Raw genomic sequence first — 22,752 nt, 5'->3', positions numbered from 1 at the left:
TTATATCCTATATTGTTTATCAGTGTCTTTTTAAAATTTTTTCTTATAGTCCACTCTCACATCGCTTGAGGAAGCATGATTTTACCTTCCAGAAGCTCCACTTCCTCCCATTTTCACCCAACAAGAATGTCATTTGCAGTTTCCCCTCACTTTGTGTCCTACAGGCTGGAGAGATTTAAAAGCAAAACCTGCAATCTGGGATTCTAGACTTATTGGCTTCTGCCAAGAAATTTCTCCATTATTCCCAAGTTACTCTCAAAGGAAGCTGGTTCAACTCTGGTTGGGGAGTTTATTGCTATCATCAAATGGGTCAGGGAAGGTCTCTGAAGCAGCAGTGGTGTGGTACCTTGCTTTTCCTTGTGCACATCTTCAGCATTGCTGGTGCAGTCAGATGCCTTTCTGATGCTCACAAATAAATGATATTTTGGAAAGACAAGAGGAGCTTTTGTCAGGAGTTGTCACAGAGCATATGGCAATATCATGCTCAGTGATGAAGACAGGGAACAAAATCAAGTGCTGGTCCAAACACAGAATTTTCCATGTGGAAGAAATGTTGGTATTTCAGAACAGTTCTTTTAATGCCAACGTCAAAATTCAGGGTTTTGGGAACGTACGTTAAAAAATTAATCTTACATTACTATGATCAGTTTTGATAGAGCCTTCCTAGGTTTTATGCCCATTGAAAAGAAGAAACAATATTGTTTTAATTCCCTATAATATGAAATTTTTAAAATCTTGATCCTAAAAAAGAGACATTACAGTAGAAGGGCACTCATAAAATGTCCTTATATGTGGACATCTGTTGTTTCAGAAGTGATGAAAATCAAAATAAAAAGTACTCCCAAAAGCCTGGAGATGTGGTAAGATGACAATTATATCAGTAATGTCGTAGGATTGGTGTAAAATTACCAAAAATAGTATAAATTAAAAAGCAACTTATTTAAAAATTCTTAAAGAAAGTTTGTAATTGAATGCTTCACAAGATGTTGGATTATTAGTTGAAATCAATACTATTTTGTGGAAATAAGTTTTAAGAACTCCAAGTAAATGAAAAAATAAATGCTTTTTTAATTACTATATGCTCAATAGCAGTTCATTTTTCATAATGCTCAACTGTCGGGGTTGTTTTCCTCTTTTACCACTGTAAATCACATTAACTGCAAATCTTGCTACTTAATAAATTGCTTTTAAATTCTAGTACATCTGCTAGCTTGGGAGCAGACTGTACGGAGACTGGTCTCTAGGCGACTTTAATTATGTTTTTCATTCACATGATGGAAATTCTCAGCCATCAGATGCCACTTGCTATAATTTTTATTTCCACTCTTGTGAACTCTTGCTTAAGGCAGCAAAGGGAACATTAGCTGTCTTACTTGTAAGGTGCATTGTCTTAAAAGCTCTGCTGTTGTATTGCATTTGCAAAGACAGAACGAAGCTCCCAAAGCAGGATCTCAGTTTTGCTCTTGTCAGTAATAACAGCCAGAAACCTTTTCTCTTCTGGAGAACCAGCACAATTTTGACTGACAGACACTGGAAAATAGCATGTCGATTTTCAACACAATTCTCTTTGATTCTTGAGGTTCCTGTTCATGTTTCTGCTCCCTTCACTTTTTTTCTCCTATTTTTAATTACAAAATAAATTGAAAACCTACGTCAAAATAAATTGTAAGAGCCAAGCAATGACATGAGATTTGTGTAAGTCTTATTAGAAACACTCTTCTTTTAGTCAGCTGGTAGAGATGTGGCCACACTGTGTGAGGCATCTTTATCATATAAGTCATTTTCTGTGGTTCTGTGTAGATCATTAGTCAATCGGGGAGTCTGATTAAGTCCATTCTATTACATGATCATCAGCTAAAAGATGGTCAGTGCTAGCTGATATTTAGGATCAGAATTCCTCTTTTAGTAACTGCTTAACTTTGTAAATTTCTGTTTAGCTTTTCATTCAGTGAATCATCTTTCAGAGGAGTCTAGTAATTCCCCAGGGTCTTTGTGCTCAGTCCAGATCAGCCTTTACAGAGGAATTCTTGCATCCTTCATATACTTAATCTTAGCTACTGGGTTACACAATGTTTGATTAGGAACTTAGCTACTGTTCAGCTTAGACACTGGTTGCCAACTGATGCCGAAATTAGTTTCTGTTTGCAAATTTGATATTACCATCATGTTCTTTGGTAAGCTTCCAAAGAGATAGGTTGTTTTAGATCCAACATGTAGAATAATGTTTCCAGTAGTAAAAGTGGTTTAAGGTGGCTATTTTAAACAGTGCATCATTAGCAGAGCTATCAATATATTGTCTCTGAAATATAATTTTATCTGAATAACACATTGAAGTTAAGATATTTTTATAAGTGTATATATATTTGAGTGAGACATTTCTAGGAAGAAAAAGCACAGAGAAGCTTTTCAAGAGAGTACAATTTGAAAACCATTTATTTCCCAGAACTTCTTTTTATATATAAAAATTATAGGTTGTATGGAGCTACTGAAGGTCTGCTGTTCTCAAATGTACACTGTATTATAAATCCATTGCTAAAAAAAGATGTAAAAGTTTTGTGAACTCTAGATCTAGAATTCACTTCACAGCAACATTTGAAATATTCCATTTTGGAAGTTTGTTTAAACTCAAACAACCACACTCTGTACCAGAGCGTTGGAGCGTCCTTGTCTAATGGCTTATTACCAACCTCCTAGGGACTCTCTGGCTTGAAAGATGCTATATAAGCTTAGAGGGATTTTTTTTTTCCTTGCCCCATGTGTAGTTTAGATGTCATTTGCAGTTACTGTGTACTGCTAGTTTACTTCAAAAGAATGCTGATTGAGGCCTGAGGAAAAGATCGAGCTATGTGCTAAAAAGAGGCAAAAGAATAAAGTACTGCTTTGCTGTTCTACTGAGATACATCTGTGCTGGCTGCCAAATGCTCATTTCTAGCTTGAATTCAAAATCAATCCTTTTAGCCTGTACAGATAAGAACAAAGTCAGATCATGTTTGTTTAAATATGTGGTATTTTTAAATAAAATAATTTTTTAAAGTTTTATTGCACTTTAATCTTTTTCAAGAGTGGGTAAAAGAAAAAATATGTTCATTCAACTCGGAAGAGGAGAGCTTGTAAAACCATGCTTGCTTTTTGAGAATGCCGACCAGAATACAACTGTCTTCAAATGTTTCCTGAGAATAAGTGTAGAAAGAAAAGGGTGCTTCACAGTTCTCCGTGGCTGACAGATGAATTTTCAGCTGTGGTGCATAGTCTGTTAAAGCCTGTTGCAGGTGTTTGCAAAAAAGCCCATGACTAGAGTGGTCAGAGGTATCCAAAAACTTCAGATTGCTCAGTATTTGAGTGGTTTACATAAGGCCTTTAAGAAGACCCAAGTATCAAATGTGTCCTCAATAACTTCTGAAAAATGGACTGCTTCATATCAGGAAACAAGTTACGAAAAGTGTCAGATTTTGAAGTTTTATCTCCCTTAGTAAGGCTACTAAAAGTTCGGGTTTTTTGGTGTTTTTTTTTTTTAATTGCTTCACATTGTTGTAGAAGTGCGACTCTTCTTGAAAATAAAATGTATTCCCTCTTGTTGGATATTGAATAGCTCTGTCACTGATACCAAGGACAGTCACAGTGCTTTTGACCGCAGTACTGGTCAAGGCTGCTAGAGTGCACAGACTGATGTTCATGTGTTAAATGGGTCCTAATGAAATTACATGGCTTCCAAGAAGTGTGAGCACCATTCTCGTGTCATAGAGCTGCCATTCCTGTTGCCAGAGTTCAGATGTAAAGTTTTAAAGAGAAAATAGCCTAAAGCTCTAGAGATTAGGTCTAGTGTCCTTCCTATGCTGACTGGCAAAGATATGTTTAGGATAATGTTCATATGTCACCTAACACTGGTGTTTGAAAAAAAACTTAATTTTTTCTGGAAATTCCTCTTCTTAACTAATCTGAAAAACCAGACACACCAACAGGTCAGAGAGCTTGTTATTGTTCTTTTTAAGAAAAAGACATAATTACTATAAAAACCTGTATAGCAGGTAATTACATTTAGAGACATCAGAAGTCCTGATCAGTTTTCTCCTGTGAGATCTACCAGTTGTTCAGTTCTTTGCAGTTAGGTCATTTATTTCACTCAAGTGTGAGTGATGGAAATGTTATATACCTTCAAAGAAACCTCCATGGTACCAAGTCTACAAAACCTCTTCTGGAAAATTTTCTGTAAATCATTCCAGCCTAGTTGCACAAGTAGGGCTTTAGAAATCAAACTTTAGGCACTTGGCTTGAAAAGAATAGCCTGAGAATAAAAATATTAACATTTTCACATCAACATATGCTATTGGAATCAGCTATTGGTAGTTTTTCTGCTCTTAAAAAAAAACAAAACAAAACAAAAATACAACAACAACAACAAAATTGTAAGATTTTTTTCTTTCTGGAAAAATTGTCCAGCTATTTACTCAGAATTTGCTATATGCTATGTGTTTCAGATGCTGGAAAAACACATTGATTCTTTTAACATAAATTATAGCATTGAAATATACTAAAGTATCTTGTAATGATAAATGATGACTTATGAAAAAAGGAAATAAAGAACTTGAGGGTTTTATTTAGATCCAGTCTGTTATTGTAAATGATGCTACCAATTTATTTATTTTTTTATAACCTCAAGCAATAGAAGATTATTGTGATAAATTATTCATCCTGCTGCAATATACACCTTTTAAAATTTCCATATCTGGCAACTAATAGGCTCTTCTTGAAGGCTTTAATAGGCTCCTTAGCCAGATAACGTGACTGAAAGCTGCCTCATGATTAATTTCATCTAAATGTGGTAATTATCATACTTTGAAGTAATGCCTGCAAAACATGCTTTCACAGAGAGTTAGTGGAAGCAGGGGATTAACCTAGAAACATTTCAGTTCAGAGCAACATATCACCCAAATAGAAATGTATTTTCCTCTGAATTTTTCAAGACTTTTTATTAGACTACTTGGCAGTCATTTGCATTACCTTATCTCATATCAACTTCTTCACAGCAATTTAGAGAGCAACAGAAACCGAAACAACTTTATATTATTATCAGTAATGGGATAGTCTTGGTTTTGCAAGCTGCTTATTTTGGCAGCTTCTGCCCTGAAGTATTTCTCATATTAGTCTTTTAGAATGCAATTAGTTTATCATTCATATATGTTGTGGACATAAGCATTATCCTGCTGTATTCTAGTCACACTGTAGATTATTAGAGAGGATGTTCATTTCCTCATGGGCAACCAGAAGAGTGACTTCTTCCACTACTCTACACATCTGTCTTGCAGGACTTCCATGAACCATTTTTTAGATGTGCAGGTGAGACTACTGAAAAAGGTACATAAGGTCCCAAAAATGGTTGTAAAAATGGCTAATTTTTGTACCCAGCTAAAAGCTCTGAGGTAGAATAGCACCAAGGAGAGAGAAGCATTTATGCTCACTTACATCTGTTTAATAAGGATTCCAAATCTTCTCTCAGCTATCAGGAAAAAGTCCTACAAAAAAAGTGGCACAAAAATGCCACCTTAACTGAAGATGAGACTGAACAGATTAGTTAAGGCTCTCTGGTAGGCTGCGTGTTCATGCTGTGTTTTGATACAGACAAATTATTTTAACTTTATTTAAATCAACCAGGGACAGATTTTGTCTACCCCTTACATGGTCCATATGTAGGACTGACTGAGTTTCTTCAGGTTCATAAACTATTCCACATTGGTTCAGTTTTGGCAAGAGTCGTATATGTTCTTTTTTTCACAAACATGAAAGAAATTTATTAGCTTGAAATTTATTAGCTTGTACTTTAATTGAACATTGGAAAAGTCTGAGGAAGCAGGGATCTTTTCTCAGGGCTGGACTGGAGGGATGGTTCAGATTGTCTGCCTATATCCTTCCTATGTTTTTATGCATGTGTTTTTTATCTTACAGATAAAAAAGAAGCTGCTGTGTCCAAAGAACCCAAAAGTAAGAAACTACTGTACCATAGGTTATGAACTCTTTTATATGTCATGTAGTTTCAAACAGTGCATTTCAATAATCCAAAGTAATAGTTATTGAACTGTTGAAAATACTGCTACATAGTTTATAATTGAACAATGACATGTTTAGATTTCAGCTGCCTCTTACTTTCTAAACCCATTTTATCCTATTTCTAATTCCACACTCCTCTTTGTGACTGACAGTTTTGCCTTCCCCTCTTTTCTATCAATGTCTTCAAAAACAAAGGTTTCATGAGGAAGGAAATGTCAAGTGAAGTCTCAGCTGAATGTGCTATCAGTGGCAGCAATTTTGGTAAATGGGTTGAGAAGACCGAAAGTCCAACATGCTGAGAAGCACCAAATTTATCTTCACAAATGCAAAACAAAGGCCTTGCCTATCTAGTTACTTCACATAATGACAGCGAAACTTTTAAGTCAGAAGAGAGGTAGGGGCTGAGCTCTGCTACATAAATACTCAAAAATGCTCTGAAAACATTGTTAACAAGGGAACTCTTATGCCTTCCTTTTCTACAAATTTGCAAGCATCAGTGCCTAAATAAGGTGAGGATAGTGGGACAGTTTCACTGGTAAGATTTCATCTGCTCAGATCTCTGTTCTGACAGTATAGTATATAAGAAAAATTAGGAAAAATATGAGGCTTCAAAATCTCATGCTAATTCATTATTAAAGAATGCTCTGACTCCCATCTCCATATATGATATTTTCCGATCTGTATAGCAGAATAATCCCCTACCACACTCAGTTTTTCAGGAATTTATTGAAAGATTTCTTGTGACAATTAAGAAAAGCTTGCACGTGGGTTTTCTACTCAAATTTTTCAGAAAAATTGAACAAAAAATTCGATGGACTTACTCTACAACTAATGACCTGTTAGTGAAATAACTGCCTGTTTGCAAGCAGGTCTTAAAGGATCTTTTGATTTGGACACATGATTCCTCTCATGGGAGAACTACCCAGCAGCTGTTACAGCAAAACTTCCTACCTCCATCAACGAGTGAAATTTTCAGGGTGAAATTTTCCTCTCAAACTTGTTCATATAGAGGTGCAGAGTCATTAGCACTGAAATAATTTGTGAGTTACAAACTAAAAGGTATATACTTAGAAAATAAAGTTTAAAACATTTAGTAATTTTGTGTCAATTATATTGAAAAGTCAAATAAAAAATAAAAAATAAATTACAGAATATTTTGGTCAAAGATATTTAATTTTAAATTTTTCCTCAGTTAAAATTATTTTAGTTGCTCAGAAATTAAACGTTTCAAAATAAAATAAAAATCTTGGTAGAACAAAAAGAATCCTAGCTTAATTTGTTTTCACAGATCTTATGAACAGGATGTAAAAAAAGTCTCTCTGGCCAGCAAGCTCTAGCTGAGAGCTCAGAAGGGAATATATCCAAGAGTTCTACAGTTTTGTACTAAGTCCATCTTGTCACTTGTAGAATATTTGTATTGCATCTCCTCCTTCTTCTGCAAGAATAGGCAGTCAGAAAAGTAATATTAACTAAATTCTTCTTCAAAGTGTTCTACATCTTTCCCTGAAGGAGGGGTAAGCACCCAAAGTAATTGCAATGCTGTGATAATAACTAGGTTAGGATATAATTATCTGCTGCAGGTTTTTAAATGGATGAAAACAAAACAATCCCATATATGCAAACTATATTTTGTTTTCATTCTGTTTCACAAGACAATCTAATACATCTTTTATGAATTTCTCAAAAGACTGGCAGGAAGAACTCAAAATTACATTCCTGATTTAGCCATATTTTTTTTGTGCATATGTAATAACACAGTGACAGATGTGAAGGACTAACTAACATTTTTTGGCACTATGTAATTCAGGTTGTGATTAAAATGATTAATAGTTTCCTCTAACAATATGGAAATGTGAATTTCAAGTTAGAGGATCTTCTAGTTGATATTAAAAAAAAAAAAAAAGAAAAGTTTGAGAGTCAGTGGAGTTTAGCTTATGAATATTTGTTAAATTATTGTGGTTTAAGTATCACAGTATCACAGTATGTTTGGGATTGGAAGGGACCTCAAAAGATCATCTAGTCCACTACAGTCTGTTTTAGTAGTTCCTGAGGATAAAAGTGATTAACTAAACACCAATAAAGAGTAAATAAATTAGTAGACTAGTTAGGTTATTCTAGCCAGGGCTGAGTCTGCTTGGGGATGCATATACCCTTCATAATTTAAGCCTAGCCTTCATTCTGCAAGGAAATGTCCTACCCCAGGAAAGAGAGGATGGTGCAAATGTTTCATGACAAGGCCAAGAACAGAACTACTACCGTTATGTGACCTGAGAGGTTCTGTTTCTCTGCTGGGAGAGCCCAGCAGTTGCTCTTCTAAGTGCGGGATCAAACATGAATTTGCTCTCCTAATGCTTCTCCATTCCTCAGGATGGAGGGAGATTCCTGGTTGTAGCGATGTCTGCGAATGTACTTTGCAGAAGTGGCCTGATTTCACCTTGTCATTTCAGGGAGAGATTCCAGCTAAGGGAAAGGAATGCCACTTTGAATATCTGTGGGATCCTAAGAAGCACCACTGCTGAATTTACAGCAGTGAACCCTCGTCAGTTGCTGTAGGCTCATTCAAGACCTTTTGGTCTCAGAGCTGCAAGATCAAACGTGGAGGCCCTCCATCCACAGATGCTGCCTGAGCAGCGAGGCCAAGCCCAAACCCCTGGATACCTGCTTTGCTCTGCTTTGGCAATAGATATCAAATTACTAGACAGAAAATGTTGAAAGAAGTGATTCAATACCTAATGGCAAGAGTTTACTAGCCCTTCGGATGGGTATTTTGTTGATGTCTTTGAGTATATTGAAGGCCAATCAGCTTTTTGTCTTTCGGTCATCTCTTTGTGTAACGCTTTGGTGAAAAAATTGCTATAGACTGTATATCATCAGAAGGCTTTTCTCAGATTTCTGCTTTTTTAAGATACAACACTTTGTAGGAATTGGTTTAACTTGTTATCTTTTTTCTTTGTTTTGTTTTTAAGAGGCAGCAAAAGCTCCTGCAGCCAAACCAGCCATCAAAAAAGCAACAGAACCAGGTAAAAGAATAAAATACTCACATTCAGTGTACTGCTTGTACTCTTCAACCAGTTTATTGCATCATAGCACCATCTGCTGGATTATACAAAAGCCACCGTTTTGGTTTTTTTGTCTGCTCTCAACTATTGCAGTAATTTGTATGTGAAGTCTTTTCTAAGAACAAAAGATCTTGCATTCATCACTAACATTATAGTTGCTTCTTGTCCTCCCATAGCAGCTATGAAGTTCCATACTGGGTCATTCTGCAAGGCCTGAGATCAAAAAATGAATCTGAATGTAAAGACTGTTTTTAAAAGCATTATTTACAGAAATGAGTATTCATGCGCAGCTATATTCAAGCCCTTTGAAAACAGTATCTGATTTTTTGAAGTGTTGATCTCACAGTAGGTTTTCCAAAAACAGAACTCTTGGGTAATAACAAATATGCACTGAAAATACAAGCAAACATTTTTAAACAGAATACACAAATTCTTACCTGAATTTAGACTGAACTGTAAATATCTACTATTTTTGGTTGATTTGCTTTCTTCTGCTTCACATCCATCTTCAAAAATGCCATATCACATTTCTGCTTAATTTAAGAAACTCAATAGTATTCAGGATATTTGTAGTTTTACTCTATGTTAGATTAGCTACCAAGAACAACAACAACAACAACAACAACAACAAAGTGGGAGAGAATTCCCATGTGAAAATGTGACCAATATAAAACTTAATAATATTCTACTCCAGAGAAGGGCTGTCAATGATGCACCAGGCTCTGTGCTGCTGAACTGGAGTGGCCAGCCTATTCCATTTGCTGCTTCTTACCTCCAGTTGATCCCACTGTATGTGGCTACATGTATCTATGTGGATCTGGGAGTCTTTTTCTTTTCTTTTCTTTTCTTTTCTTTTCTTTTCTTTTCTTTTCTTTTCTTTCTTTTCTTTTCTTTTCTTTTCTTTTCTTTTCTTTTCTTTTCTTTTCTTTTCTTTTCTTTTCTTTTCTTTTCTTTTCTTTTCTTTTCTTTTCTTTTCTTTTCTTTCCTTTCCTTTCCTTTCCTTTCCTTTCCTTTCCTTTCCTTTCCTTTCCTTTCCTTTCCTTTCCTTTCCTTTCCTTTCCTTTCCTTTCCTTTCCTTTCCTTTCCTTTCCTTTCCTTTCCTTTCCTTTCCTTTCCTTTCCTTTCCTTTCCTTTCCTTTCCCTTTCCCTTTCCCTTTCCCTTTCCCTTCCCTTTCCCTTTCCCTTTCCCTTTCCCTTCCCTTCCCTTCCCTTCCCTTCCCTTCCCTTCCCTTCCCTTCCCTTCCCTTCCCTTCCCTTCCTGATTTTCTTTTCTGCTTTACTTTGCTCTTTTTCCTTATTGTTTTTGGCTGTCATTCTCTAATTCAGACCTTTTTGGTGGTCTATCTCAGAGACAGCCTCCATCAAGTAAGGGAATAATAACTTGCATCAGTAAGGGAAACTGGGAATTGGTCAAGGGTCGGTGCAAGCCAGGAACATCTTCAGTTGCCTGTACTACAAAAGGGCTTGCAGATGGGAATTGCAGTTGAGAAAGGCTACCATAGGGCACACTCTATAACTGTATGGTGTTCTCTGTGAAGCTGACCCAAGAAGCATCATTTCCCCACCCATGCTCCTAGTCTCTGCCTGCTGTGTTTGTTTGACACCGTGTTCAGCTGTGCTCACGCAACTGGGAGAACAGTGAAAACCACAGCATTGTCATGGCTTAGAGCTAAAAACTGTCCTAGAAATGTGTGTGCATGGCAGGGTGTTTGGTCTGGATCATTTCAGTAAGTATGGCTCCACGAGCATATATATCCATGTAACTGATAATTTCTTAAAGCAGCTTTGTTGCCAAAGTGTGTTGTATAGCTAGACCCTTAGATGTCTCAACAGTACACTGCAGAAATCGTTATGTTAGAACCATATGCTTATAATTAATTCATTCCACCTGCTTGCATCCAATATTTGTGTTCATTTTTGAAAAATATTCCAATGAGTCTGCTTGTTGGCAAGAATGGTGATGACAGTAATATGCTTAAGATAAAGAAAAAGGAAAAAACTGGCATGGCTTCTTATGGAAAAATAAAATGAGTTTGTTCTAACACATTTATAAATACCTAGTTTGCCTTAAAAGTGATAAAGAACAGTAGTCTTTGACTTTTACATTTTTGTTTCAAATGGCACTGTTCTCTGAAAATTAATCTATCCTGAGAATAACTCACCATAGCAAAACATTAAATGTGTGTGTTTGGCAACATCATAACTGGAGTGTTGCCTATTAGTACAGTAAATTAAATAAATTATCCAATTTCATATTTCATTTTCTTCCACATATCATATTACACCACAACCTGTACCCCAGAATGCCTAAAGCTGAAAGTTTAGTTCTGTTAACACACTGAACATACTGAGAGCACAGCTGGTCATCTTCCAGTGCTTCTGCATCACATATGTTCCTGGTCTTAATGTCACTGATGAAGAAAACCCTGCATTATTTTTATGTCCCTATATTTATATGGAGAAAACAAAGTGAGTGAATGTGGAATTTGGAAGTCTATGAGAGCTTCTGCGCTGCTCTAGGAAACCAGCCTCAATGAGTCTCTGATACTTGATTTTCAAAGTGGATATTTTCAAATATGGTGTTTTCTCTAACTGGAATTACCTGTCTGACAATCATCTGAAACTGGGCTGGAGAAAGCAGTGTTTAGCTTTAAAGAAGAATAGGTTCTTAGACATGTGCAAGGGACGATCTTCTGAAGGGAAAAAACAGAGCTGAAGGTATTTCATGACACCAGTAGTCTTCAATCACACTGCCTTATGACGTCCCCACCTCAAACCCTGCAGCCATTTCCTCTTCTTTCACCACAGTGCATCACTTGCACAGCTGTGCCAGCAGGATGGGTCTGAGAGTCACCTAGCCTTACAAAAATCTGTTTATCTTTTTCCTGAGGAGGGATGCAGCTTTCTTTCACAGGATTTCATAGAGTAATAGAATACCAAGTTGGAAGAGATCACAAAGATCACTTGGTCCAACCTTTCTGGGCAAAAGCACGGTCTAGACAACCTGGCCCTGCACCCTGTCCAAGTGAAGCTTACAAGAGTCCAATGTTGCAGAATCCACCACTTTCCTGGGGAGATTATTCCGATAGCTGTTTCCTCAGGCACTCCATGTGTCCTGGGCGCAGTGTGTCCTCTGGAGGGTTTCTCAGAACTGGGTGTATAGGTGCTGAGCACCTGCCTCGTCCTGCCATCTCCAGCAGGAGAGGTGGCTGGGACGGAAACCTCTCCTTCACCCCCATCCCAGCAGAGCCTCACTTGGGAAGAGCACCCACATCGCTGTGCTGGGTCAGTGGTCCAGGTGACAGTGGTAGGACACAGACACATCACATCTCAGCTTGGGGAGTTTGCTGGGTCTGTTTTTGCACTGTGAGGAAAGGAAGCACATGGCAGTGTGGGGCAGGGAAGGGAGCACAGGCTTAAACAAAACAAGGAGTGTTTGCAATTGAATTAGCAGAAGGGTAACTGGGCTCCCTGGCAAGAGGAAGGGAGCTGCAGCGCCGCTGAGCTCCCTTAGCTGGGGTCAGGGATAGGAACAGTTCAGCTGTGTGTCCCTCTTTTGAGACAACCTCACATTGCAGGCAATGCTCCTGCACCTTATTTAAGCACCAGTGATAGTGCTTTCCCCTGATGATTTGTCTGGTTTAAAAATTGGATGTAACTGTTTTAAAGACTGCAAAAATTAAATCCTAATTGCAGCTTAGAATTTGCCTGGAATGGTCTTGGATTTTTTAATTTAATTCTACAGCATGTTTAACAGATTTTGTGCTGTCACTTAATTGCCTAATGAATGATTTTTAATGCCTAATTTTTCCCATGTTCCTCTACACACACAAGCAAAAAAAAAAAAAATCTTCTTCATTGCTCCCTTTGGGTTCATAAGAGAAACTCTTTTTGAACACCACTTCCCCCTGAAAATCAATGAAATTTAGTTTGGACCCAGAAAGCATAAAATAAGTATGACAGAGGAATAGCCAGCTTCAAGTGCGCAGATGTCATCTGCATCCAATTGCTCAAACTGAAGCTGTCAGTTGTGCTAGAATTAGTATTTTATTATGTCTCTGATTTTTCCACTGTTGGTAGGAAGCAGAAAGGAAAAGAAGAAAATAGAAATTATGAAATGAGTTTACGAGTACAGAGCATTAGAATGCAGGCTATACTGAAAAGTCTGGTCACAGGATCAGTTGAAATGGTTCATATCACTCTGCATAATGCAGGAAAAGGTACTGGTTCTACTGGTAATAGGCAATATTTACTTAACAGAGAACTTATTTTAATTCTTCGTTCAAGGTGGACAAAAGCAACTAAAATGACAGCAGGGAAGAATCATTGTACTTGCCACAAGGTGTAATCAGTGTTATTCTACTTAAAAAAGAAGAAATAACACAAAGTTCATGGGACAGCAAGTATGCTTTGAAATGTATGATAAGTTTATTAAGGAGTTGGGCTCACTGGTTGTCTTTTAGTGATCACCTGTAGGACACAGGAACATGGAAAAAATGTTAAAACCATGTAAATGTTACAAAATATTAGTAAAATTCAGCACATGTATTGAATAATTTACCAACATAATGGAAGAGGCAAAATCATCATGGATTCTCTTTCAGTTTTCTCACAGTCAGGTAGCTCTCTCGAGTCACACATCAGGGATGTATTTTACTCAGGACACCATACCATCTATCGACCTAATTATTATCTTCTTGGGTAGATATATTGCCCAAGAGAAAAGACATAAAAATAATCAGTGTAAATTCTGTGGTACACAGCCCCATGTAAGAACTTTTGGAAAGAGGAACAGGAGAGGAACAGAGTTTCTTTCTCTTTCTCACTGTACATGGACATGGACCTGGTAGAGTTTACCATCCTGCAGTTTCTTCAGGATATCATGTCTAAGTGACTCTATGTGCCCTGAAATTTCTCTTCATAAGAAGCCACTTCCCCTGGTTAGCATTAATAGTTAATTTTCTCCATGCAGTTAGAAACTTTTCTTTTTTGTAGCTAGTACAATCATTGTTAGAATTTAGTTTGAGAGCAAGAGATAACACCCCAGAACAGAGTTAATATTTTTAATTGCTGTGGTCTGACATCCAAGGACATTCTGAGTGCTCTGGCCACAGCTGGGGCGGGGTGGGGGGGGGGCGGGGGGCGCATAGAGGGGGCAGACCTTTACTGATGTCCAGACTGATCAACAACAATATTCCATTCCATTAACATCATGATTCATATTTAAAGAGAGTCGGGATCTTGGGGTCTCTCTCGCATTCCCTTTGCTCTTGGAGACCTGTTCAGGGGAGTTCTGTTCAGGCCCTTCTTTAGTTCAGTCTTTTTGCCATCCTGCTGTTTCACAGATGCCTCTGGGCCTTTCTGTCTTCTTCCTCTTTCTCTGGGATCAGCTGCTGGGACCAGCTGCTGCTTTCTGGGACTGGCTGCTTGGTGTGCACAGAGTTCATGAGGAATTGCATTGAATGTATTTTAATTTATATTCTATTTCTATTTTCTATATGTATTTACCTGTAACGTATTAGTATTTTGTTATTTTATTTGGCTCTGTTTATCTCAATCTAAGTTTCTCCCTTCCCTTTCAATTCTCTCCCCTGTTTGGGGGGCGAGAGTGGAAAGAGTGAGCGAGTGGCTATCGTGGTTATATTGCTAGCTCGGTTAAACCATGAGAGCATCTCTGCATCTATTTCTGTGATACAGGTGTTACCAAGAAAATTCTTCTCAAAGCTATTCAGTTTTCTAGTCCCTGAAGTTAATCCCCTCAGACTTTTTCATAATGTAAGCAAAGCCATTCTCAGGGTTTATGTCCTGGGTTTACAGTTTAACTTTTCAGTGACAAATGGCAGAGCTAACTTATTGCATGCATAGGGATAGTATTTGCAGTTTATTTCCAGATGAAATAAATCTTCACTCAAGTAGCAGGTGTTTATGCAGCAGTAAACAAAATAATGAAACCTTACCTATATCAATGCTGCTGCTCAGGGTCCTTGGGTTTAGATCCAGGATCATTCTGTAGTCCCTTTGGATCAAAGAGTCTTTCTTGTCGGTCTGAGTTAGCATAACTCTTCCTGTCTTCCACCGTGAGTCCTTGGGAAGTTAAACATCAAATCTTTAATTATTCAGTTTCTTTCTGGTTTTAAAGAGAGAGTTACAATCTTGTTTGCCTTTGCACGCTAGGTGGAAATTATATAAACTGAGTCTCCAGCAACCTGCAACATAGGAGAAAGTGGCTCTTGGACCTCACCTGTTTATCCCAGAGAGCTTCCGCCAGGCTTAGCAAAGCTTCACAGCTGACTCTGTTCCTGGTCTGCAAGGAATGCACTGTACCCTCAGCAACTACAACCTTGCTGCTATTGCAGTAGTCCATCACTCAGCTGCTTAGTATCTGCAAGAATCTATTATGTGGTTGGAGATGAATTCCACAAATTATTTCAGCTCACTGACACTTTCATCCCTGTTCAAGTCTGACCAGGACATCTTAAATTGTCTGCAGGACTATGTAAGCTGGATAATTACCAACTCTTAATCAGAAAGGAAAAATGAATTCTTGACTTGTGTCACAATATATGCCCTCTAAGGGGAGGAATTTTCCAGTGTTAGAAGGAAGGTTTTACTTTACAGTCTTGAATTCTTTATATACAGGATTTATTTAAATGGACTGTGAAACAGCTTATTTAACACAAAGCTTTCTAATCCGAAACCCAATTTTATTAACCAATTTTTAAAATATTTTGAGTAAATGCCCTAGAATTCAGCAAAGTTTTGCTACTTTTGCTCTGATGTTGAAATGCCCAGTCTTATAGCTTGGCATACTACTGTTGCATTTATATGTTCCCTACAGCATCCTCTCTTTCAGGATCATATAGAGTTAAAATAATTTCCTATGCTTCCTTTCACACCATAGTGAACTGTGAAGACACTTCTACTGAAAATGCAGCCTTATATCTCATTTTATTGCCTGATATTATTAAATGCCACAGTCCAGCCTATGCAATGCAGCGAAGTATTGTTATACTGCTAACACAGAAATGGTATTACTCTAAGAGCAAGACAGGGGGAGCAAGTTAACTACAAAAAAAAGAAATTATTTAACAGATTAAAGTAAAAATAGTGAGAATAAAAGAGGGTCAAAATTAAATGCTATTTAAATACAAATGAGAGCAAAAAGGATTATTAAGTGTTCTTTATGCAAAGGGAATTTTAAGGTGTATTATTCTGAGGCTGGCAGTCTTTCACAATCTTGAAGTTGTTTCATGATTTAAGTGCACTTTTGGCAAGAATTGGGCCCAATTTCAGCAAAGTATGTAACATATCTTTAATTCTATCTTGAGTCAGCAAAGCATTTAAGCACATGCTTAAGCTTTGCTGAATCCAGACTGCGCAGATGAGGAGCAGTTGAGGGAACTGGGGCTGTTTAGCATGGAAAAAAGGAGGCTGAGGGGAGACCTTATTGCTGTCTACACCTACCTGAAAGGAGGCTGTAGCATGGAGGGTGTTGGTCTCATCTCCCAAGTAGAAAGTGATAGGACAAGAGGATATATGGCCTCAGGTTGTGCCAGAGGAGGTTTAGATTGGATATTAGGAAAAAATTCTTCATGGAAAGCATTGTCAGGCATTGGAACAGACTGCCCAGGGAAGTGGTGTAGTCACCATCCCTGGAGGGGTTTAAAAGGCATTTAGATGACGTTCTTAGAGACATGGTTTAGTGCTAGAGTTAGGTTATGGTTGGACTCGATGATCTTGAGGGTCTTTTCCAACTGAAATCATTCTATGATTTTATGATTCTATGTATAAGATACCCTTACCAGGCAACAGTCTTTTGGAGGCGGTACCACCTTTGTTTGCTATAAAGGGGATAAATCAGTATCATCTTGGTTGTTGAGACCATTATGAAAATGGTACTGGATTTTCAGAGGAGCAGTGGTATGGACTACATTTTCTATACTGTATATGGTTATTTATTTAACATCTAAAATTTATGATGTTCTTGAATATGGCAATGCTGTGTTTTAGAAAGAGACCAAGTGGAAACACAGTATGCCTCACTATGATATTTCTTAAATATGAGTTTTCTCACATCATCATACAGGTCTACAACAACTACAGATCTCAAAGTGACTGTGCAGTCCAGTATCATAAGTACAAAATAAGTAATTACCAACAATATCAGTTTAGTCTGGAGAATGCCACAAATAATCTGATGAGTTTTTCTCTTCTGTAACAGCTGCTTGGAGTACTCAACTTCGGAGATTTACATATTTCAGAAACAGTGGTTGCTGGGTTTATTTTACGTATACAGTGGGTTCCTCTCAGCATTTTATTGACTGTCTGAGCTGTGCACTTCTCCTAGAACCTTCTGTCAATGTCCTCCATCATGATGTTGCCTCTGCAAATATCTTCTGAAGAAGTTGCTTGTCCTGGTTAAGGCAGTCAAGGAAGCCTTTCAAAGTATTTAATCACACAATCCTTTCATTTGTGTTTTGAGAACAAGTATACCAAATCTTTTGCTCACTTTCTCATTCTACCCCACTCAGGCTACGCAACATCAGAACCCAGCTCCCAGTCAGGCACTACAGTTAGAGCTCCTGTTCTAAGTTCATTAAGTTTAAATTACATTTATTCCTTTCAGATCTCATTGCAGCAGTTTCTAGGATCTATTGTTTTTGCTACTGAATTAGCTAATTTAATCTGCACATCACGTTTGCCCAATAACAGGCAAAACCTAGAACTGGTATACGCTTCAAAGTTTTCTTTCTTTTCTGAAATGTCTGTTCCAGACTCATATTCTCAAGGGGTTAGAGAGGTTGAAGCAGAAGTCCTTTCCTTGTCAAAAGAAGGTGATGTGTGAGCTAATTAAAGCATGAGCAAGTAGTAATTACTGAGTGCCATGAAAGATATGACCACTCTCAGTTGGTATGCTCGTGTCCTAAATCAATTACGAAGTAATATGACTCATTCTACCGCACAGTGAGAGACTATTAAGAAAACTGAATTTCTTTCACCTTGCTGTGGTGTATGAGCATGCGTACAACTGCTACACCTGATCTCATGCTCAGTAATTTGTAGAAATAACTCCCTAGGCGTGTTCCTGATTCAAACAGGTGTGGTTCTACGCAGGATTTTTCTGAATCCAACAGAGCATCCTTCTACTCATTGAGGATTGTCTGGAAATACTTACACCTGAACATCTTAGTCATCTTAGTTCTCAAAAGGCTAGAAGTACTCCTCAGATCCCTGTTTTAAAAGAAATACAGGTTAAGTTTTTCCACATGTAAAGATCTACTAGCAGATACTTGTTCTCTGCATTAAAAAATCACAAGATGTTTATAAATTACTTTTTTTTACCACCTGAGCCTTAAATAGAAATTCTAAGACTAATGAAATTAATTTGTTCTGTTCATGACATGTAAGGATTTTGGAGACTTTTTCAAGGGTGGTACATCAGTTTTGAACACAGGCAGTGCCCTAGTCAGAATTGTAGGATTAACCTACTTTTATTTTTAAGGATTCTAAATCAAAAATATTTTTATTCCAATGGGAAATTATAAATGTGTGGTCTAGAAATACACCCACGCTGGGTATTGGTTCTGTTCCTTCTGATGGGAAACCAGAAGACCCACACCTTCTCCTTGTCATGTGGCAAAAGTGATGTAAGTGTTATTTTCCTAAGAGTGATCAAATATACTCTAAATTTACATAAGCATGTGCTTCAAGAGTGTTGACTTGAGCAACTGATATATTTGCATATGATTTGAGTCCTTGGGGAGTATTTTTCCTCTGAGTGAGAGAAGCTTTGCAAGGCTGGTAACACAGACATAAAAGATCTGCATTCTTTCCATTTCCCCCTTATGCTGGTTCCTGACTTTTTCAGAAACTAACAGAGTATTTTGGGCTCTGGAGAGGAAAAGGTACCTACCTGTTTTCTGAGAGATAGCTTTGTCTTTAGGCTTTGTTACAATTGTGCTGGAGCCTTGTGAAAAGAAGGTGCTTGCTTTCCCTCAGAGTTAATACGACCCGATATTCTAAAAAGAGATTATAGACTTCCTGCCTACTCAAGTATGGGAGGACAGATCCCATCAACTTCAAAGAAGGATCTGAAATCTAAGAATAAACCCACGTTATAAAATGCACATCCTAGGAACTATGTTCAATGAATTTTGATCAACTTTTTTCCTTTTTTTTAATCTACCTTGCTAGTGAGTAAGAAAAGGTGTATTAGAATTGAATGAAGGTTTCTAGGAACCTTTATTTAAGTATGTCCGCAAAACACAGAAGATCATGTACTCTTACTATTATCTTAATGTCAAGACCTTTTTTGTTGCTGTGTACACCTCCTGAGGAAAAGACAGGACCTATTGACTCTTTTAGAAGGTAAAGAGGGATTTGCCAAAGTGTGACTAGTTTAACCTCTTCCCCGTAATGATAACAAAACTGATATATGGTCATCTGGAAGGATTTTGAAAACATGACTGTCTAACTCACCTTTGGTGAAGACTGGTCACATTCACCCAAAATCGGGGTCCTTGGCCAATTTGATGGTGTCTATCCTAACACTATCTTCCTCTCTGAGCATCAGTCATCCATTTAAAATTATGCAGAAGCTGTGTTAAACAAGAAATGGGCTGTACTAAAATGAAACTAAGGTGACTAGTGAAAACATTTATTTATTTATTTACTTTGTTAAACAAAATCACCGAAGAGGACAGAATAACCTTCATCCTCTGCATAAAAATCCTTAAGTTATTTTGGTGACTTCTACCTTATTCAGTTTTCCTGAGACATTTCTCAGTGCTGAGACTTCTGTCTTCAGTTTTGATGCCATCATTTTCTGCCTGTGAAGAAAAGCTACAGACCTAATTGATTGAATTAAAAGAATTTACATTTCATCCAGGCCTCTTTTATTTTCTTTTCTTCCCAACATGGTAGCAGACTTCTAATACAAAGATACTGATACAGAGAGCTGTCAACTGCTTTCCTTTTCTTCATAAAATTCCTTCAGAAAAACTGTTTATTACTCTATTCAAAACATGTTAATTTATAGAGGAGCTGGTATATGTGTGTCATGATCTCACCAAGTAAGGGGTTTCCTTCCTGTGTTGTTATTCCAGAAAAAAATGTATTTTTTCAGTTCACTATCTTTTTAAATCAAAGTGTATGATGGCAGTAAGCTTTTCTACATTGATGCAGTAAGTAGAATCACAGTCAAAGAGAGCAGAACAAGTACTTCTTGGAAGCAGAACTGGAGAAATCTAGTTTGATGCAAAACTTTTTCATGTGCATTATCTCAGTTCTAACAATGTGACTGAGCTCATATTGCAACCTTTCCCTTCTGCAGGAGGGACTAAAGCCATCTTTTCTGTATGTAGCTGCTTACATTCACAATATTCTTAATGAAAGGATGTCTTGGAGAGTTTTAACACTCTGTCTCATTTCGTTTTAATTAACCAACATTATATGAAAGCCTGAGTAAAAAAATGACAGGCATAGAGCCTATAAAACCGAGAATACAAGACTGTAAGACCAGGCTAACTTTCTGCTCTCTAAGGATTTAAGTATTCTAGACAATGCATGGAGTATGACAACTGTATTCTTCACAAAAATATTTGTGGCAAAATGTAAACAACAGCACAGAAAACACCATTTTTATGCAGCTACTGAGTACAAACAGAACAGTGTTGTTTATTTAATGTGTGCATGCTGCAGAATAGCAAGCCCAGTTGAAATCCCATGTCTTTAAACTTCCCAATCCATCTGATTCCATATACAATTTTTATTTTTGCTAATGTTTTTTGGACATGAATGCTTTATCTGAATTAGTATACACACACACAAATATGTACACACACAGCTATACAAATTAAGGTGGGATATCAACTGTTCTCTCCTGGTGGATGGCAGAGGGTCACAGTTTGTGACTTATCATCTTGACAGTAAAGGTTAAAGTGCACCACTGCAATTTGCCAGCCTAGATGCTTTTCAGCTCTATTCATGCTTTAGAAAAGAGTGTGACTTAGGGAAGAGATGCAGAGGCAAATTCAGATTCTCTTCTGTTTCCCACATGCTCCAGGGGTATGTAGGAGTGTGTCACTAATAATGAAACAAAAAAGACATTTATATGGTTTTATGGGCATGTTATACACAACTTTGCCAATTTTCATAAAAAAGAAAAAACATTTGTTTAAAGCATCAGAGTTTATAAAGATGGTGAAATGCCAAACTAAATCAAATCTCAAGTCCATGAATGGTAGAAAAATAAAATATTATCAGAAGAAGTTTCATGAATGAAAAACAAACAAACAAACAAACAGTACAGTTTCATATACATACAAAAATGGTTAAATATAACAAGAATGACAAATGTCATGGGAAATGCCTAATGTATCCGTGTATCTACAGTTGGCAATATCCTTTCATGTGTCATACTAACTAGTCGTTATTAAAAAAAAAAAAAAAAAAAAAAGAGAGAGAGAGAGAAAAAAAAAAGAAAAAAGGAAAAGATCTTACCATGTCAGACTTCTGCAGAAATTCTTGTCAAATTCTTGTACACATTATTTAATTTTCCTCATGGGAAAAGACTTATTTCATATGCTTATGGAAGCAAAATTGTTATAAAAGGAGCTCTATAGAACTTTCTTAATGTTTGTAGTTTTGAAAAACAGGAAAAAAACTAAATAAATGGAAAATTTTATACCTTGCAAAAACATTTGCTGAGTGTTGCTAATGTCATACTGTTGCCTGATCTCATGAGATGTGGCATATCTGAGAATGAGAGGGAAAAATAATTGCCTCAGAACCACTAAAGCCATAATTACGTTTCCTTCAGTTTCCAGGAAGTTGTCCTGAGCAACAGCAAAACAGAAAACCCCATGAAACCAATCAAAATTCTCATTTCACGGAATGAGTCCTAAAATATCTGTATGAAATTGGATACTCTCAAGAGCACTTGGGCTACACAAAACTGAAGCTGCAGCTGTTGTTATGATTAAGCTTGTTGAGTCAGCCAAACTATTGAGTCCCAAACTTTTGTCCTCTCACTTTTTTGCTATATTTCTCCTCCCTGACCTTCGTTGCCACCCTAGGTAGGATGTCATCAAGAAAATACAATATTTATTGAGTCAATAAACTATTTAATGCCAATTCACTCTCTAGTACTATCACTTATCTGTATTGCTAGGAAAATCATATCCCTGGCTCATTTCTTTGACCACACCAATCTGTTCCACAACCATTCCCATTGAATTTCACCTCTTGTGTACAATGTGACTCTAAAGAACTTACAATATTTTAAATATGTATGTTGTATAATAAATACATTAAAATGTGCTTTATATAACTATATTAAAGCTATGTCCCTGATTTCAGTCAACTAGTCTTGATGCTTTTAAGTACACATTTTGGCTGAAAGATATTGCATATTAAATTGTGATCCAACTGAATCAAAATTTTTGAGAAAAAACAGAAAAATAAAAATCCTCTTTTTCAAGATCTCAGAACAAAATTTTATTTTAGAAACTACATATTTCATTAATATATATATAATTCTCAGATAGATTTAAACACTCAGACAGAAATTAATATTTTACTTTAGATACAGCTTTATCCATTGCTCAATACAAACTTACTCGGAGTGGGAGTATAGAGCTATGTTAAATTT

At 36.9% G+C, this 22,752-nt stretch overlaps 1 protein-coding gene and 1 long non-coding RNA gene across 55 annotated transcripts in view; one reads left to right on the top strand and one right to left on the bottom strand.

The window, feature by feature from the left end:
• The window catches only part of TRDN (triadin), a 233,660-nt gene that overhangs the window by 125,377 nt on the left and 85,531 nt on the right, over positions 1 to 22,752 (top strand). For all 50 annotated transcript variants that reach the window (XR_010471337.1, XR_010471336.1, XR_010471335.1 and 47 more), the window contains 2 exons: positions 5,941 to 5,976; positions 9,009 to 9,062. Coding sequence is in view for 47 of the 50 variants with exons in the window: in XM_065056785.1 (XP_064912857.1) it covers positions 5,941 to 5,976; positions 9,009 to 9,062 (90 nt within the window). In the remaining 3 variants the exon portion in view is untranslated. The remainder of the gene's footprint in view (positions 1 to 5,940; positions 5,977 to 9,008; positions 9,063 to 22,752) is intronic.
• On the bottom strand, positions 9,929 to 22,454 carry LOC110362600 (uncharacterized). Of its 5 annotated transcripts, XR_002420084.2 has the most exons (5): positions 21,603 to 22,454; positions 18,277 to 21,185; positions 15,059 to 15,185; positions 13,663 to 13,797; positions 13,508 to 13,571 (listed from the first exon to the last, which is right to left on the bottom strand). It is a non-coding gene; the product is annotated as an uncharacterized LOC110362600 (long non-coding RNA). The 5 variants fall into 5 exon arrangements; XR_010471342.1 differs by lacking the exons at positions 13,508 to 13,571; positions 13,663 to 13,797 and adding an exon at positions 9,929 to 12,465; XR_010471343.1 differs by lacking the exons at positions 13,508 to 13,571; positions 13,663 to 13,797 and adding an exon at positions 9,929 to 12,465 and having other exon boundaries at positions 18,277 to 18,332.

This window comes from Columba livia, chromosome 3, assembly GCF_036013475.1.
Source record: "Columba livia isolate bColLiv1 breed racing homer chromosome 3, bColLiv1.pat.W.v2, whole genome shotgun sequence".
Taxonomy (NCBI): Eukaryota; Metazoa; Chordata; class Aves; order Columbiformes; family Columbidae; genus Columba; species Columba livia.
The sequence above is the reverse complement of the archived record's forward strand: the minus strand, read 5'-3'. Positions and strand labels throughout refer to the sequence as shown.